The 19,083-nt window shown below is 29.8% G+C and overlaps 1 protein-coding gene across 1 annotated transcript in view; it reads right to left on the reverse strand.

Moving 5' to 3' along the window:
* LOC111680397 (dynein axonemal heavy chain 3) overlaps nt 1-19,083 on the reverse strand; it is a 110,243-nt gene that overhangs the window by 66,864 nt on the left and 24,296 nt on the right. The window contains exons 11-22 of the mRNA XM_046952533.1: nt 18,348-18,527; nt 17,996-18,107; nt 17,673-17,879; nt 17,393-17,605; nt 15,340-15,505; nt 15,058-15,272; nt 11,301-11,491; nt 6,059-6,243; nt 3,751-3,868; nt 3,326-3,473; nt 2,985-3,142; nt 77-143 (exon numbers count right to left, since the gene is read on the reverse strand). Of these exons, the coding sequence (XP_046808489.1) occupies nt 77-143; nt 2,985-3,142; nt 3,326-3,473; nt 3,751-3,868; nt 6,059-6,243; nt 11,301-11,491; nt 15,058-15,272; nt 15,340-15,505; nt 17,393-17,605; nt 17,673-17,879; nt 17,996-18,107; nt 18,348-18,527 (1,960 nt within the window). The remainder of the gene's footprint in view (nt 1-76; nt 144-2,984; nt 3,143-3,325; nt 3,474-3,750; nt 3,869-6,058; nt 6,244-11,300; nt 11,492-15,057; nt 15,273-15,339; nt 15,506-17,392; nt 17,606-17,672; nt 17,880-17,995; nt 18,108-18,347; nt 18,528-19,083) is intronic.

Here is a 19,083-nt window from a genome sequence, read left to right on the forward strand (position 1 = left end):
ATAGTAGAGTGTTACGTTTGTTTTCTAATGGCTTGTTTGTTCATGTTGTTATTTTCATCAATTACTTCCTACTTACCCGGTGCATATTCTCGACTTCCTCTGCTATGGCATCCGCATTTAAACATTGAAATCTTTGGTACATCCTGTAAAAATACATCAAGTATAAAATGGCATCAGTATCAACATTGACTAGTAGTAGAAGAACAGAAATCAAATAACAACAAACACCGACAACGAGACAAAAAACTGAAGGAAAATAACATTTACATTATCACCATCTTACGGTGGACTTAAAGGCAGTAAAATGATGTAAGAAACTCTTAGTATTCGTCGATTGAAAAAGATTTTAAATCTAAGTCTATTCGCCCTATAAAGTCTAAAATGCTGACTAACTGACTAAGTAACTAAGGAACTAACTAACTAACTAACTAACTAACTAACTAAGTAACTAACTAACTAAGTAACTAACTAACTAACTAACTAACTAACTAACTAACTAACTAACTAAGTAACTAACTAAGTAACTAACTAAGTAACTAACTAAGTAACTAACTAACTAACTAACTAAGTAACTAACTAAGTAACTAACTAACTACCTACCTACCTAACTAACTAACTAACTAACTAACTAACTAACTAACTAACTAACTAACTAACTAACTAACTAACTAACTAACTAACTAACTAACCAACTAACTAACTAACTAACAAACTAATCAACTAACTAACTAATCAACTAATCAACTAACCAACTAACTAACTAACTACCTAACTATCTATCTATCTATCTATCTATCTATCTATCTATCTATCTATCTATCTATCTATCTATCTATCTATCTATCTATCTATCTATCTATCTATCTATCTATCTATCTATCTATCTATCTATCTATCTATCTATCTATCTATCTATCTATCTATCTATCTATCTATCTATCTATCTATCTATCTATCTATCTATCTATCTATCTATCTATCTATCTATCTATTTATCTAACTAACTAACCAACTAACTAACTTACTACCTAACTAAAGTACTGAATTGAATCCGGAAGTTAAACGTCAAACTGATTCTCATGTTTGTGTTCGACTTCTTTGAGAACAATATTGAAGTGTTAACGAAATTTGAAATATCGGCCCCGTACGAGGTATATTAATTAATCGGGTTAAACTTGATATTTTCAAAATAACTTTTTATGTCACACTATCGGTTCCGGTGTCATCATTTGGAACCGAGCACTATCTGTTATTACTACTTAAAAAAATCTTATAAAAAAAATTCTTTGAAAATTTTAGTCATGACGACTTAGCGGCTAAAAATTTCAAGAAATATGACTTTGCTAAGACGATTCATCTTTAAGGATCATGTCATCCAAAAAACAACTAAACTTTTTATCCCGAGTCATTTTCTATAACATTTTTGCTTCCTGTTGTGAAGCAAAAATGTTCTTATTCAAAATTCATAATAGTTCCTTTTCAATGTAAAAGAGAAAATCTTAAAAATCTCTAGAATTGAACATATAACATAAAACGACGGCCTAGCCGTTAGTGGATGTCAGGAGTTCTTGTAGATATTTTGAAGACGAAATCAGCTGAAGTTTATATCACAATCTAAACCACGGTATATCAACCGTTGCACTTTTATTTTTTGTTTTTCTTTTTTGCAATAGCAATGCAAAAGAAAAACAAGCCGTAAAAAAATGCATTTAACAAACCAGAATTGAAAAAAATAAGAAAATGAAAAAAATTGTAAGAAATCACACCAACACAAAGAACAACTATAAAATGAAAATGAAGAAATGTTGTAAATCATGCTCAAATTTGCCGCTAGCCTAACATGCTTGTATTGCTTTTTCAGTTGTAAAGAGGTCAATTGTATCACCAGGATGACTAAGTATGATTCTGGCTTTAGCATTTTAACATCATGTTAGAAAAAAAAAGAAAATTGAAAAAGCTATTTTGTCACACCACTTGATTTTCTGCAAATTTAACTATAACACTATATACATACATATGTAGTTCTATATCTGTGTACTTCTATATCAAGTGTGGGTGTTTTATTTTGTATATGTGCATTATTAGATACATACTTTTCGTTTAGGAATAAAATTGTGCAGATTGCATTTATAGCTAAACGTTTGTATATAACTTTTCTTTTTTCTATATTAGATTTTCTTAACCATAAAATAAGATGAAGAAGATTTTGAGATCATAGATAGGCTTTCGTTTTTTTTTTGCTCTTTTACTTTTACGATTGTTGAGTTTTCATCTTCAATCATTTTCTTGGCGATGAATAGGCAAAAACGCTATTTTATACGTAGGTTTTTAGTATAAATTTCCATTTTAGATAAAATATTCTTTAGAGCATCATAAGTACGTATAAATAAATAAAAGATAGTAAATAAAAGGTTAATGTCTTCTCAAGATGCCAATAAATATCGTTCATTTTTCATTACTGTTTGGAGTTTTTATGTGTACTTTTATTTTATTAAAGGGTTTAGCTTTTGTCATTAAATGAGTAAAATAAGAAAAATGCTGAATTTTTATAGATATTACATTAAGTTTTTACGGCTAAAGAAACCGATTATCGAGAAAATGTAGTGGTGATCACAGATTAGATAGAATTAAAGTAGAACTATTGTAATACTGAACAAGAACTGAGGTAGAACTAAACTAGAACTGAACTAGAACTGAGGTAGAACTAAACTAGAACTGAACTAGAACTGAACTAGAACTGAACTAGAACTGAACTAGAACTGAACTAGAACTGAACTAGAACTGAACTAGAACTGAACTAGAACTGAACTAGAACTGAACTAGAACTGAACTAGAACTGAACTAGAACTGAACTAGAACTGAACTAGAACTGAACTAGAACTGAACTAGAACTGAACTAGAACTGAACTAGAACTGAACTAAAACTGAACTAGAACTGAACAAGAACTAACCTAGAAGAAAAATTCTTTTTTTTTCCCACTTACCATATTGCATGGTCCTTTTCAAATTGATATGCCGTTTTCCATAGTTTCTCGATGGGCTCCATTTTTTCAACAATTTCTACGAGAGTGGCAAACGGTGAGACATCTATTTGCAGCAATTGTTCTTCAACATTAATTGCTTTCGCTTCACGACTTAATTTCTAACCAAAAAGAAGAAAAAAACGTAAAACCAATTGAATGGAAGAACAAAAAAATAGTAGTCATATAAATCATAATAAAACAACATTCTAAATTGCTCACAGCACAACTATAATATAAAGAATGACATGGTAGTTGGTGAAGAAATGGAGGTGGGTAGTTGGGTAGGAGTCTGGTATACGTACCTCAATAATATCAAATAATTCATCGACAGTTTCGACACGTTCTTTAAGCTCATCCAAAGTAAGAACATCACGTGTTTCTTTAACGCGGAAGCCATCCATACGACGTTTTTCATATAAAATTAATTGTTCGAATTTAATACGTTTTTCACTGAATGCGAGCGAACGTATAAATGAGTGAATGAATGAAATTTAATTTAGGGTAAAGAAAAAAAAACAGACACAAAAGTTAAATTTAGTAGAGTTAAGAGATGTTTTGAAAAGAGTTCACAGTGGCGAAATGTTTATATTGTTTTGAAAGAACATTTTAAATAATTTTTTTAACATTTACCATTGCCAGTGTAAATGCACTGCTGTTAAAAATATTTTTAATGCACACAAAAATACTCCTACCACTTGTGCCTCTAGCTACATTTGTGGTTACTTACCGCAAAGCGAATTCCAAATTATCACGAACAACACTTAAGCGAGCTGCACTTAAATCCAGTACTTCTTCCAGCTCAGATGGTAAAATAAATGTACGTGTATTTAGATGTATGTCTTCATCTAAATAAAAACAAATATAAATATATATGTATGTATGTTTATATATACAAAAAACTAACAAAATTGCATAGAGTTTAATGTTCAATTCTAAACTCTCTTAAAAAATAATAAAACCAAAAAAATAATTGTATGTAAAAAAAAGAAATAAAAGGATTTCCCTAAGGATATACGTTATGGTACGATGAACATATTGTTTATGTTTCGATCAAGTTGCCATAGACTTTGAATGATTATAGGAGTACATATTACTATTCAGAGTGAATATCATTGACTTCTATTGATTTCGTATTGATGAGATTGAAAAATGTTTTTGAAATTCGGTATTTTTTAATATTAAGATGTATATGTGTATGAGATATAATATAGTTTATAGTGCACATTTTAAGTGATTGACATTCCATAATTTTAAAAATAGTTAAAAACTTCTGAAAAATACAAATTTCGACAATGAATCTATTTTTGTGTTTTTTTTTTTTTTTTTTTTTTTTGAAATCTAAAGATGGTTAAACGGTTAAACAGATTTTCCTGAAATTTCTACGGTATCTGAAAGAAAGTATAAGCTAATTTTTACTTCAAAATTTCAAGTGAATATGGTGCCGTATATCTCAAAAACTGCAATAGATAGGGAGAGCCATTTTCGTATAAACAACTTTGTTATCCATAGCGATATTGAGTTATAAAATGAGCGGAATAGCTTATGTGGGCGTGGCACCTCCCATATAAAGAAATTTTAATTAGTATAAGTGCTTTAAATATTTTTGCAGTATCAACATGAATATTGAGAGAAAAAATGGGTGAACTAGCAATAGGGGGCGTGGCATCTTCCACATTAAATAAATTGAAAAATTCGTTCGTATGAAAAACTAAGCAGAAGGGAACCATTTATGGAGTTTTGGTCTGTGCAGCTTGATCTTCAGATTTTAACTCGTATTTAAATTAATTATGTCGAATTTCATTGATATTTTATTATTTCATATGTGTAAGGGGACTATAAAAAACCGTGGACCTCGATATTGTCAATACCAAACAAACTTTACCTAAATAAAACATTTTTGCAAAATTTCTCTCTCTATCCGCTCGTGCACTATCTGACTGATGAACAGACGTACATGGCTAGATCGTTTTAGAATTTCACGAAGATCGGGTCTAAGATCAATATTCAATGTTTTAACAAGTTTTTGGTGGTGAGTAAAAAAGAAGAAAAGAAATGAGGATAATTTTTCTATAATTCCCTTAAACGAAAATTTTTTCAACATTTTTTTTTAAGAGAAAATTTAAAAACTTTTTTAAAACGAATAATATTTTAAAATTTTCAAAAATAGAGAAATTTTTCTAAAATATTATCAATAATTCTCTTACTATAATTTTTCAATATTTTTTTTTTAAAGAAAATGTAAAAACTTTTTTAAAACCAATAACTTTGAATTTTTTTTAAAAGATTTTTTTGTTAAAAAATAAATTTTTCTTAAATGTTTTTTTAACATTTCTTAAAAAACTGAAATTTTAGTATATTTTTATTTTTTTTTAAAGAGGAATTTCATAAAATTGTCTATGAAAAGTAAACATTTCCAAATGGACAAATGGTATAACTAAGTTTCATCTTCAAGCGAATCAGAGAGTTCAAGTTGGGACAAGTACTATTTTAGATAGTGTTTAATATATCGGGTCCATAAATATAACAATTGCAATAATTATAAAAATATCATTCAGACAAAAATAATCAATTTAATTGCTTAATAGTTACATTTTTTTTAGTTTCGTATTCATTCCTCTTACTGCTGTTGCTATGGCAGTTGTTGGTTGCTATTAGCGAAAAAAAACCGACTAAGGCAATCTTCCTACACATTGAAAAACAATTTAATTAGCTCTCTTTACAACTATTAACACTTACAATTTATTTTTCCCTGAATTTCTAAAGTGTACTTAGTGAAACCATTTTCCTTTCTCCTTTCACTTGTATATTATTTATTTTTTTCTTTACTTCTACAGATGAGCGCTTACAGTTTGTTTTTACAACATTTTGTTTTGTTTGTTTTTGCTCTTGTAAATGGAAAAGTTTGTTTTCTTTTTAATACTCATTATCCTGTTTTAATCCTTATTTTTCTTACAATTTTCTTTTTTCATTATAATAATTCATTATTTTTTTTATTTCAATTTTTTTGTGCAACCTTTAAGTTCTGTGCTACTTACTTGTTAATATTGTGTGTGTCAGCAGGAATACAACACGTTTTGATACAACTTTTATCTCATCTTTTATGGCAAATATTTTCTCATCTCGACATTCTGCCAAATAGTTTTGCAATGCAACAACTTCTGCCGTCTCTTCCGGACGTTCACCTGCCTTCATTGACATTTCTTCTAAAGCATCACATATCCTGATGTTTTATAGTTTTTCATATGGACATGTATGTATGTATGTGTTTGATCATTAAAACGGTTGTTAAAGCGTGGGTAAGCAAAGTGAGAGAGGAATAAAGATAAAAAGTATGTGTTAGTGATACATGTACTACTACTACCACTACTGCAATTACTAGTGGAGAATAGGATTATATAAATGTGTAGGCAACACAAACATTATAAAAAGTGTCTACATAATTAACAGGAAACTAAATAATAATAAAGCAAAAATAAAAAAAACGTTAAGAAAGGAATTATATTTTTATATAAAATGTGTTAAAAATGTTTATTTTACAAAAGTACTCGTCCGTCGTTTTATGACGTTTAAACATACATATGGAGCATACAGATGTTTGCATAACTTGACTCTCTTTGGTAAAAGTAAATATTTGTAAAATTGTTCAAAGACTGAACAGAGAAAAATATATACATTTTTTTGTTAAATGCATTTAACACACAACTGCCTCAGCCCTGTAGTTCAGGGGACTTAGACACATATTTTTTTTTAACACATTTATACAATTGTCCAATTCGCATTCGGTGTTGTATGGTTGTATCGTAGTATGTCGTAATTGTTTTTATTATTGATGGTTTTGAAAAAAATTGTTCAATTCACAATCGTCTTTCTTTTACACATGTATGGTGAACTTCAACTAAAATGAATTAGCTATACAAAATTCAGAGATCAGCGTGCATTGGGATAATAGCTGCTATAAGAACTAGTCCTTCAGAAGCTCTGAAAACTATATAATTGACATTTCTGCTTGTAGCGCAGAAAGGTTTAACTCATCCGAAAGTTGGAGATCAAGATCAATATATTACCCCACACAAAGACTTTGATAGACTCTTCAAAGTCAGAGTTCCTTCCAGGAGGAAGCAGGCGGGACATGTAAGTCGGCATGGCCTCCCTTTCAATGATCACTATCACAGTTTCAAAAACGGTCTTCCATCTACTATAAATACTACATCTGACGAGTGGAGTGTCTGGTTAAAACGGAGTCCCTTCGACTCTACCTGACAGTTCGCCTGTTGTGAACTAACACGTAAACCAACCACAATCGATATCGTATTGTTGTAGCGTTGTAAGTCATAAACAATTTTGAAATAAAATTTTTTGAAACAAAAACAAATCAATAATAAAAAAATTACGACATACAACGATACAACCTTACAACACCGATTGTGAATTGGACAAATCATTTTGAATTCGTTAAGTTCGTCCAAACAACAAACATTCTAAACAATCCTTAACTGTTTTCTATCTAGTTCATTCAGATACACTAAAGGGGCGAATGACTTTCCTCCTCTTAACTTGGAAACTACGGACTCTACCGTATACCAAAAGTTGTTACAACTAAGCAGCTAAATGTAAGAATGTCCAAAAAAGTCAAACGAAGAATCTATTAATCTAAGATCCAAGTAATCCGTACGATAAGTATGAGGTTTCTTAAATTACATACAAAATACTTATGATTCGTACTTGATCCTGTTTCAACTTTCATATTCAGTTAATGCATTTTTGTCGCGCTCTTTTAGGCTTAAGTTGTGGAAAATAAAGTTAAATGTTTCTTCCTGTGTACAATATCTAGAAGGCTTGCAAAAATTTCCGGGATATACGACAACTTCTACATACATATGTATGTATTCCCATATACATGCATATGTGATGAGGTCAGTGTATACATTTGCACAGTAGTTACTTTTAATGAGAGTGAGAAGAAACTTTATTAAATCAACATTATTCAAGTTAATAGACATGTCAGCCAGTTAATATTATGTGGCATGTAAATGATAATAACAGGAAAAAAGAAAAATTATAATTCGTTTTTTTTCTGTACAAATTACTCTTCTACCACGTACAGTTGTGTTTCAGTGATTTTTTTTAATTAATAAAGTAAAAATTATATATTCTTGTATTAAAAATGCGTAAGCTTTCATAAATCATTTCATAAATCTCATTTTCCAATAATAATATTCTTATAAATTTGGTTTTTATCTTTTAAAACACCATTGTCATACCGTGGACCATTAGAGCCAACTATTATTCTGACATGATAAATTAGAATAACTTACATTGAAAATGAGTAAAAAAGCTAATAAAACCTTTTTCCACTACTTATTCATTGGCATTTTAACTCATTATTTTAAAATAGTGATGACCTTGGAGGCATGTAGTTTCACACTCACTTACAAATATGTAGTTAAATAAGTACTTGCAATTTTTCATTGAGTAAGTTGTTTTGTTTTAATAAAAAGAGACAGCGAAGATACGCAACAGATACTTTGGTTTGTTAGTTAAATGTTTTATAATAATACATCGTTTTATATTCATATAAAAAGTGATACATGCAACATTTTTGTTAGCTACATTAGAAAAAGTTTCAATTAAGGAAGACTCAATTAAAACAATTGTTTGAAATAAAATCCGCAAATATTTGTATTTTCATAAGCATTCAAATGTATGTAAAACTAATAAAGTTATAATATCCAATTCATTTAAACAAAATAATAAATACCCAGCAAAAACGCACATTAAAAAGTATTTAAATTACTTTTCACCAGGGACTGTAAATAGCTGTAATTCTGAAATTTTTAACAAAAACAAGTAAGAGTGTTAAATTCGGCTGTGCCGAATCTCATATATCCACCATCAAACCGTATGCCGTAAAACGAATGCTCCCCTATAAACATCAGGGTGATATTTGGAATATGGCTCAAGTCGATTATGGACTGAGCTCTTTTAGACTAACAAAATATTAATTTTTAAAAGCCAAATATTTGAGTTAAATATTTAAACCGTGAGCGTATGAGTAATTTTCTGAAGAGGACCTTTTATGCGTCAATTATAAACCGATACTCATAAAATTTTGTGCATGGATTTCGTTTGTATAGAATCTGATTATGCAAAATTTCAGCGCAATACTCATATTTTAAATAAGGAAAACTCTTATTTTAATAATCAAAACTCGTTTCTAAGGGGAACCATTTATGAGCCCAAAAAACAAATTGCTTAAAAGGTTTATGTACGTAAGAAACTCACTTATACCGACCGACCCTAACAAAAATTGGTAGAGAGGTTTCGGTTTGCAAGAAACTTACTTATACCGAATTTCAACTCTATACTCAAACTTTTAGGTCAGTAATCAGTGTAAAAGTCATTTTTTGAAGGGGACCTTATATAGGGGGGGGGGGGGTAGGGTCTTTATGGGCCGATCCTAAAAAAATTGGTAGAGAGGTTTCGGTTAGCAAGAAACCTACTTATAACGAATTTCATTGCTACACTCGCATTTTTGGGCCAGTAATAGGTGTTAAAGTCAATTTTTGAAGGGGACCTTATATGGGTGGTAGGGTTAACTATAAATTGATACTCAAAAAAACTTCTAAAAATATTTTTACTCATATGAAAGTTATTTGTGTCGAATTTCATCGCTATACTCGTACTTCTAAAGTTACGTCCGTTAAAGCTGTTTTCAGGATGTCCACTTGTATGGGGACTATCCGAAAAAGTGGACTGATATGGCCCATTTTCAATACCAAACAAACCTTAGCAATAGGGAATATTTATGCAAAATTTCAATTGTTTAGCTGCTCTCGTGTGAGTCAACGTAGACCTAACTATTATATGCAAATATACTCGTACTGAAGTGCTCTTTCAGAATATATGGTAATTAAAAAAAAAAACGATTTTAGTTCCACAAACAACAGTTATTTTTAACGGAAAAATAAAAGTCTGATTGAAACAGACTTTATCGTGCTATTTGGAATAGTTTTTACAGCTTGTTAATGGAGCATTGGGTAATAGAATAGACTAGAACACAGAAAATAACTGTAAAGCTGGTTTTAAATCCGGAAAAGTCGGGTTAACACAACCAGTTATTTTTTGGTTATCGTCAAACAAAAATAAGTAGTTATTCACCCAAAGAGAAAGTACTTACACTTTGTTTCAATATAACTTGCCTAACTACTGGGTAGATTTTGCTGGGACAATTTTGTCATATTATTGCTTTTTTAATAACACTTTTCTTACACAAAAACATGAAGTACATTTTCAAACAAAGTGTCAAACCTAGGAATAAATACTTACGTGTATGTAAGTTATTATTACTACTTACAAGTAATGTAAACGTCTGTAAGGATCATTGATAGTAAGTTGTTATATAAGCACAAGTCGCAACGTTAAGCAAGGTATTCGAAGGCTGCTGCTTGCCTCTTGAATACTCTTATAATGACCTACATATAACCAGATACATATGTCCTTTATTTTAAAGTTTTCCTTTTTTTACACACACAGAAAGAAAAAGGATCGTATTCTTTGTGGGGTTTTTTTGTTTTAAAAACAAAACAGCTTTTTAATTATTTATTTGTAAGTACTTATTTAAGTAGTTATTTTTAAGCGAGTTAGTAAGTACTTGTCTCCAATGTTATCACCGTGCTAACTTAATAAGTTGCAATAAATATGAAGAAATAGTGGAAAAATTACATTTACGAAGACAAAGCTACAAACCTTATCATCAATATCAATTATAGCTTTACTGCTTTAATAATAAACATTTATAAAAGGTTTATTGGACAAATTTTGTATGAACATTTGATGTGTATGCTTTTGATAATAGTTTATGAATAAGGCCCTTAAACTTTTGCAACTAAATATTTTCAAAAACTAATTTGAAATTATTTAAAAATATTTTCTTAGATCCTTATTTCCCACAACACATTTCCCTACATTTTAGTTATGTATTATAATATAATTATATTCAACACAGTTAGAAGGGTATTATTCGTTTGTGATAATGTCTGTGACACCTAGTCGGCTCACTCGAATTACTTCCCCCCAATTAGATCTTTTGAGCTCAAAATTAATAGATAGTCCCTTACTCTTTTGTCAAAAAATTTTAAAAATATTTCGGAACTAAGGTGTTTTTAATAAAATAATAAACAATTTAAACATAATCACTAGTGTTGGGTACGATTTGGTCGACCGTATCCGACTGTAAATACTTACTTGTTTTTTAATTTAATTTTTTGTTTTACTTACGCACGATTTTCATTGAGATTTACAGCCATATAAAAGTCAATGATAAAATCATAAATATTCTGTACCAACATTGCAACCGATTGCTTAACATGACGATTATCCAACATGAACAGATTCAATGGTATAAAATCACGTAAAATATATGTTTCCTCAATAATAGAGCGTAGTTTTTTCATAACATTTTCAATTGACTGAAACGATAAAGTGGGAGGGGGAGAAAAAAACCACATGAGTATCTAGTATAAAAATTATGTTAAAGGGATAAATAGAAAGAAAAGGTTTGGGTAGAGAGATACAAAAAAAAAAAAAACATTGTTAATAATAAAATAAATAAATTTATGATTATATATAAGAGACGAAAGTATATTGATGAAAACTGAATGTCAAATATTTATTTTTTTCTAGAGTTGAGATTTTTTTATTATTATCAAAGTTTTATGAGCCTATCAGAGTTTTTAGTGTTTAAAAAGGGAGTTGGAACAGCTATAAAATTATAGCTTTATGAGAGCTGTAAATAGCTTTTTATTGCAAACTCGTTATAATTTATTAAATATTTAGTAATAAATAAATAATTATAGTCGTACATGTTCGACCATAGGATGACCTACAGTAGGGACCCCTGTATGAGGGGATAGATCTGTATTGTTCCATACTTTAAAACATAAGAAGTTAGGATGTTTTTTAATCGCCTAATCTTATGCAACAACTTTCTAAACATGTATCGTATTAAAGTGATTTCTAGAAAGGGTTACCAATGGGGACTTTGGACAAATATGGATCGCAGATAATTAAATGAAAATGATCTCCTATTGTCCGAGTGACAATATGGTTAGGTTCAGTCCATTATTTCACCTAGCCCCCATACAACTGAAGCCCCCGAATAGGGCTTTTAGGTTCATAGTTATGTTTGATATATAGTATCTTAACAAAAAACTGCAAAACCAAGTTCTATACTAGCATTGATGACCCTCATGAACTTTATAATTTGATCTTTACTCCTTCAAAATTTGACTTAAATTTTATAATTATAGGGTCTCATTTGACCATTATTCCTTCAAAATTTGACTTAAATGTCCAAAATTTTATTCAACAATAATGACTTAAATGTCTTACTATGAAAACTAAATCACACTTTATTTTTGTAATATGGTCGTCTTCGCCCAACTATAATTTCTTACTAGTGTGTCCCTTAAAGTCTATGTTCGTCAGTGAGTCTGACTGTCTGTTCTTCCGTCCTTTTAATCAAACTACAGGACGCAATTTTGAAGATAATTCTATGAAATTTGATAAATAATTTACTATTGTCCCAAGGACAAAGCCTATTGAAAATAGTTAAGATAGTTCCATTATTTTACCTAGCCCCCATACAACTGAATCCCTGAATTGGACTTGTAAACCTTGTAATTAAACTAATTTTAGAGATAATTCAATGAAATTTCGCACATCATCTTCTATGGTACCGAATTTGAATCCTATGAAAAATGTTTAATATCGGTCCATTATTTCATCAAGCCCCATACAACTGAACCCGTCGAATAGGGCTTTTCGTAGGGTTCAGTTGTATGAGGGCTAACTAGACAAAAGGCTTCAAAATCATGTTCTATATTAGCCTTGATGACCCTGATGAATATTTTAATTATAGGACCTCATTGAACCCTAGCTCCTTTGAGCCCCCTTTGACTTAAATGTCCACAATTTTATTCATAGCTGTAGGGTATTGTCGGGTCGGCCTCGCCCCACTATAATTTGTTACTTTTTTAATTTAAGATTTGTGTTTTTACAGTTACAATCTTTTTCCTCTTGTTCTATTACAATGATTTAATAAACGTAATAAACTGAAAGACAGAAAGAAAGAACTGAAGGTAGAAACTAAAAAAAAAATATTAAAATATTTTTTTGGATAATTTTTTTTATTAATTTTTCTGTAACTTTATTTTAATTTTATTTATATCCTAAAGAGAAACTCTTTTTTTCAATCATAACTTTTTGTATATTTATTTTTTATTTTAAACATTGTTGTGTAATTTACATACATACATATTTATTCCCCACTTAAATATGATTTATTTAATTTTAAGTTATTATTTTTTTCATTTAACAAATTTCCATTTTAACATACATATTATTATGAATTTAATAATTTCGCATCCGTCTTTTGAGTAATTTTTGATTTATAATTAAATTCAATGTTAATTCTATGCATCATTGAACATAATGAAATTGAAATTAAATAATTAAACATATTTTATGCTTCAGGTTCTATGCACTTGTAAGAGTAAAATTTCATACAAACAAACACATGAATAACAGTTTATAAATTTATTTTTAGCGAAAATGTTACAAAACTTTGTATGAGTTGTAAAACATTAGACTAACTGACAGGCAGACAGACAGATAGACAGACAGCCAGTAAATAGACTGACATCAACTAAATACAAAACAGTAGGGGGTAAAAGAGAAACAGATTAAAATTTTAGAAAATATTTAATGCAATATATAATTTTATTGAGAATGTTAGGAGGAAAATTATATTTATATAATTGTATAATGAAATTAAGCATTACCTAGTGAGAAATAGTGATTATTTTTATGAGTTTTTGCTTTTAACAAATACATAGAATTTTTATGATAAACTGTTTACAAATTCTTTTGAAATTCTATTTTTACTGTAATTTCTATTTTATACAGACATGGGAAATTTTAATTTAAAAATGATTATATCATTTCCAAGAGTATTTAGGAAATAATTGTATTTCAGAAATTTCTAATTATTTTTAGTTCCAAATTTTATTGAACTATCTTCAAAACTGCGACAAGTAGTTTGATTACAAGGTTTACATTTACGGACGGACAGACGGATGGACGGACAGACAGACGGACGGACGGACATGGCTAAATACACTCAGAAAATTATTCTGATCTGATTGGTATACTTTAAGGTGGGTATTGGACCAATATTATTGTGCGTTACAAACATCAGCACAAACCCAATATATTGTTATGTTATATTGCCAAAATGTCCAACTTTGACCCCTCCGACTCCGTCAGTTTTTGACCGATTGAGCTGAAGACATTGATTTTTAAGTTGGGTTACTTGACACGAAATATATTTTAAAGTTTGAAATGGACTTTTAGCCATAAAATATCCAAATTACATTATAATAAAAAACAACAGTACTAATATATCCATCCCTGTTTGCTAATAATATTTATTTAATTACCAAACCCCCCAAAATAATTTCATACATTTACAAAATTATACACTTAAACAAATTCAACTCTGTTCATTGAATAACAAAACTTAACTGACATCCTGCTGAGTGTGGCTTAAACTGCCAGTCAGTGTGATGTGTAATTTCACATAAACTTTATTAAATAAATTAGTATTTTTTCAAGTGCTGGTTGTTATTTAAAATCTTAACTAATTTAGTATTTGCGACAGCGTTTTCTAACGAAATTTTTATTTTTTTACATTTGCTTTAAATATTAGCAACATAATTAACAGTTGATTAAAAAGTCATTTAAATTTTTCGAAAAAAAAGGGAGAAGAGAGGCAAGGAAAAAATCCAATAAATATTAACAAATTATATTTATTAATAAACATAAATATAAAATATAAATAAATTTTAAATAAAATGAAATTTATTTTCAATTAATATCAATGATTTTTGCGCTCTAATACTCTCGATTATTTATATTGCATTTAAAAAAAATTTTTTTTGTTTATAACAACACATAATAATGAATGAAAACTTACCACCAAATCTGGTAAAATATGTTGCACAAAGATTTTCTCTACTATGGGTTGTATTTTATCGGAAAGCAAAGGATAGTAGTATTTATAAATAGGCAGTAAATAGACTATGGGACCACGCCAATTATTTTCCACTATTTTTTGTATCTTATCGTAGAGCAATATAATATCAGGATGTTTTTCATTTATACAATGAAGATAACCAAATGTATCGGGTTCTGTTAAAAGCAGAATTTTTTAATAATTAAAAGAAATTATAAATTATTTCATTAATTTGCCACTTACCATTTGACATAACATACTCTAGACGTGGTATATCATAGCCCACTCTTAATATACTTTTAAAAATCCCTATAAATAATTCTGGTAATGATCCTATGTAGGGAAAGACATGAAATTTACCATTGTTTTTTAATAGAAATTTACTTAGATCATCGACTTCTAGGGAAGGCTGTAAATATTAATTAAAGTAAAATAAGTAATTTATTTGAAAAAAAAAAATTATTTATAATTAAAATATTTAAAAATCGTTAAATTAAATTCTTTATATATTTTTTTCTGTTTTATTACAGGTATGTGCAACATTATTTTCATAGTTTATATGTAAGTTTTTCTTAAGTACAGATTTACAATTTAATGATAATAACCAGTTGAGAATAACAGTTCAAGAGAATAAGAATCCAATAATATAAAGTTAAGAAAGAGTCAGAATCTAAATCAAAATATAATTGTTAGCCCATCCCACTTTTATTGATCAAAGAATCATTAAAGTTTTACAAGAGTTTGTAAATTTCCATATTTTATTTCAATACCGGGAAAAATGTTATTCCTAGGCAATATACATGAGATGAGATGACATATATAAATTATAATAATTTTTATATTATTACACAAAAAATAAGTCATGCCTAATATAAATGAAAAATGTCATGCATAGTACGAAAAGTTTTCATAGTTTTAGTTTAGAGAAAATTTATATTAAAACAGAAAAAAATTACTGTTTCGCTTGCGTCTGTTTGTGTGCGTAAGTTAACCTTACTCAACAGTTCGGTGGGACAGTCCCGAAATACATATTTAACTTACGATACCTAGCGCAGGCACGGATTAACGGCGGAAAACGCAACATCAAATTCCATCAAAAACGCAAAAACTTTCATACAAAATATTAAAATTAAGAAAAGGGAAAAAAGAAAATAAGTAAAAGAAACAAAATTAAACCCCCTCCTCGAGCTGGATCTGAGCCTGACTTAGGGTTACCATTAATCACTTTCCAGGTGACCCCCCCAAAAAAAAAAACCCCGAAAATTTTTATACGAAATATAAATATGGGAAAAAAATAAGTAAAAAACAAAATTACACTTCAAACGCTCGAGCTGTATTCACCCAATCTTAGGGTTACCAGTGATCCAAAGCTGTCCAGGTGACTAGCTATTTTAAACCGTGGTTGTCCTACGAGGAATTTAATCGTCTCTATTGATTGCAAAAAGACAGACAAGTTTGTATTTTAAGTATCCACCCTTTCGATTACAAAGATGATACTAAAATCTTTACCGTCCTTTACAAAGATTAAATCTGTGACGAAAAACGTATTAGAGCAACCAGGTGGTTAAATGTTAGTGGCCTTTTCGGATACATTGAATCTTTGTCGATGTGTAGGAAGTCTTTATGTCGTTGTGTTGAATTAACAATAAGGTCCGAAAATTAACAATAGACAAGACGGGTTAACTATTTCACTTACCTACAAGTGACCCCACCCCGGAGTAAAGTTTTTTTTTACTCTTTAGTGGGAAGGGTATATTGGGTTTGTTCTGATGTTGGTAACACACAATAATATTGGTCCTAAACCAACCTTAAAGTATACCAATCTGCTTAGAGTCTTTTGAGTCAATTTTGCTGTCCGTCTGTCCGTCTGTCTGTCTGTCCGTCTGTCTTTGTGTCCGTGTGAACTTTGTGCACACGCTACAGGTAGCTTAACCCCCATACAACCGTAGCCCCTGAATTGGGCATTAAATTCTATTGTGTCAACAAAAATCAGCAAAACTTAGTTTTATAGAACTATAAATGACACTACTGAATTTTATAATGACGGGGCCTTATTTGATCCTAGTCCCCATACTGGGGTTGGATATCATATGGTCGGCTATGTCCGACCATATATTCATACTTGTTTTTTTATACCCTACACTACTTTAGTGGCTGATGTTTTGAAGATAATTCAATTTGTAACACGTGTTGGTGTAGGGTATTGTAAGGTCAGCCTTACCCGACTATAACTTCTTTCTTGTTTTTTAAATAAAAATGTCAGTTTCGGAGTAACCACGAAACTGTACTTACTTACCGTTTCGACTAACACTACGCTCGGTCTGCGATAGAAAGGATCAGCATCATCTTCATGATCTTCATATATGGCAGGTATTGTATGTTCTGCAGGTATATCTTCTCTAGTGGGATTATCAAAATGTGTTCCAATAACAGACACAATCAGAGTCATAAAAGGACGCCTCTTAAGTTTGGGATCATGCATATTATATTTAACGACATCGTTGCCCTCCTAATGATAATAATAACAAACAAAAAACTCTACATATAAAACCATTTACCAAACTTGTCAAATTTACCAAATAATCCTCTAAAGTCTTATACAAGTACGATAAACTTCTAGTGATTAAACTTTCCAAATGATGTGACATCAAAGCATGTACACAACGAAAAAGTATGGCTGCACGTCCACCATAACCGCCACGCATTGATATTAAATCCTTCCAAGTTTTACGCATTACATCCATCATATCAGCACAACGAGGTATCCAATCGTTCAATAACAACTACAAATTACCATTTAACAAAACTATATGAGTTCAGGGTGCAGAAGACCAAGTTAATCTTGTGCGCAAAATAAAATAATTGCGGAAATATCTAGACATTCATACAAACCACTTACATCTCTAATAGTGTCACAACTTTCTTGAATGAAATTTATTAACTCATCGGCATTCATGGGTATATCACGTAGAATAATCTTGGAAACATCAACAATAACCAAGTCATTATAGCTTTGGACAAACGTGTACAGGGAAGAGACAGAAATCGTAAAGAAAATATACATTATATAAATTGCGTATAAAAATACAAGATTATTACGGCTAAAACATGATGTCCATGCTCAAGGAACACATGTAACTGTCATCACTTCAAAAGAAAAAAAAAATAATAAAAACTATTGCTACTAAAAGTAAAATATATTCGAAACTAGTAATTGAGATAAAGAACGAAAAAAAAAAGAAACAACTTACAGTTGATGCCAGAGTAAATTTAAAGCTTGTATAACGGGATGTGTAGTCATTAGTACTTGATCCAAATGATTTCGTGCTAATTGTACATAAACTTTCCAAGGTACTGGTGCTCGTATGGTCATAATGGGAAATTCAGGCGGTTCAAACTCCAATTGCAAACGTTTACGTTCCAATGGAGATCTTAAGTATTGTGTGTGAGTGTTTTTTTTTTGCAATATAAAATGTGTAAGAAAATATAAAAAAAGTTAAGTAAAATATTGAAACTATAATCACATGATAAGAAAGTGTTTTAATCCCTACATTTTATGCTTGTGTGCACTACAAAATACATATTTGTTGCTTTAACCACCTCTACTTCCTTTCACCTTTCTTTCCGCATTTACTTTCGTGCAACTTATTAAACTTATGTGTTTACTGCCTTCAACTTTTACCTCATGTTACTTTCTTTTCTCTTCCATCTTACTTTATGTTTCGTACATTTATTTTACATTGAGATATAAATAGATTTTTCTTTTAATGTCTTAAGTTTTAAGTAGTCTGCAGCAGCAGTTAAGGGCAAACTTGGTTACAAGTCCTTTAGGCGATTTATTGTTGCTTCATGTACTTACATACATACTTCCATGCGTTGTTTTAAAAGTATTTGTGTGTTTGTAAGAGCAAGTAATTTTAAATCCTAGGTAACCAAATCTTGTACAACTATATCAGAAGCTTTTATTTTGTAGCTAGTAAATGATTT

Source organism: Lucilia cuprina, chromosome 5 (genome assembly GCF_022045245.1).
Source record: "Lucilia cuprina isolate Lc7/37 chromosome 5, ASM2204524v1, whole genome shotgun sequence".
Lineage (NCBI taxonomy): Eukaryota > Metazoa > Arthropoda > Insecta > Diptera > Calliphoridae > Lucilia > Lucilia cuprina.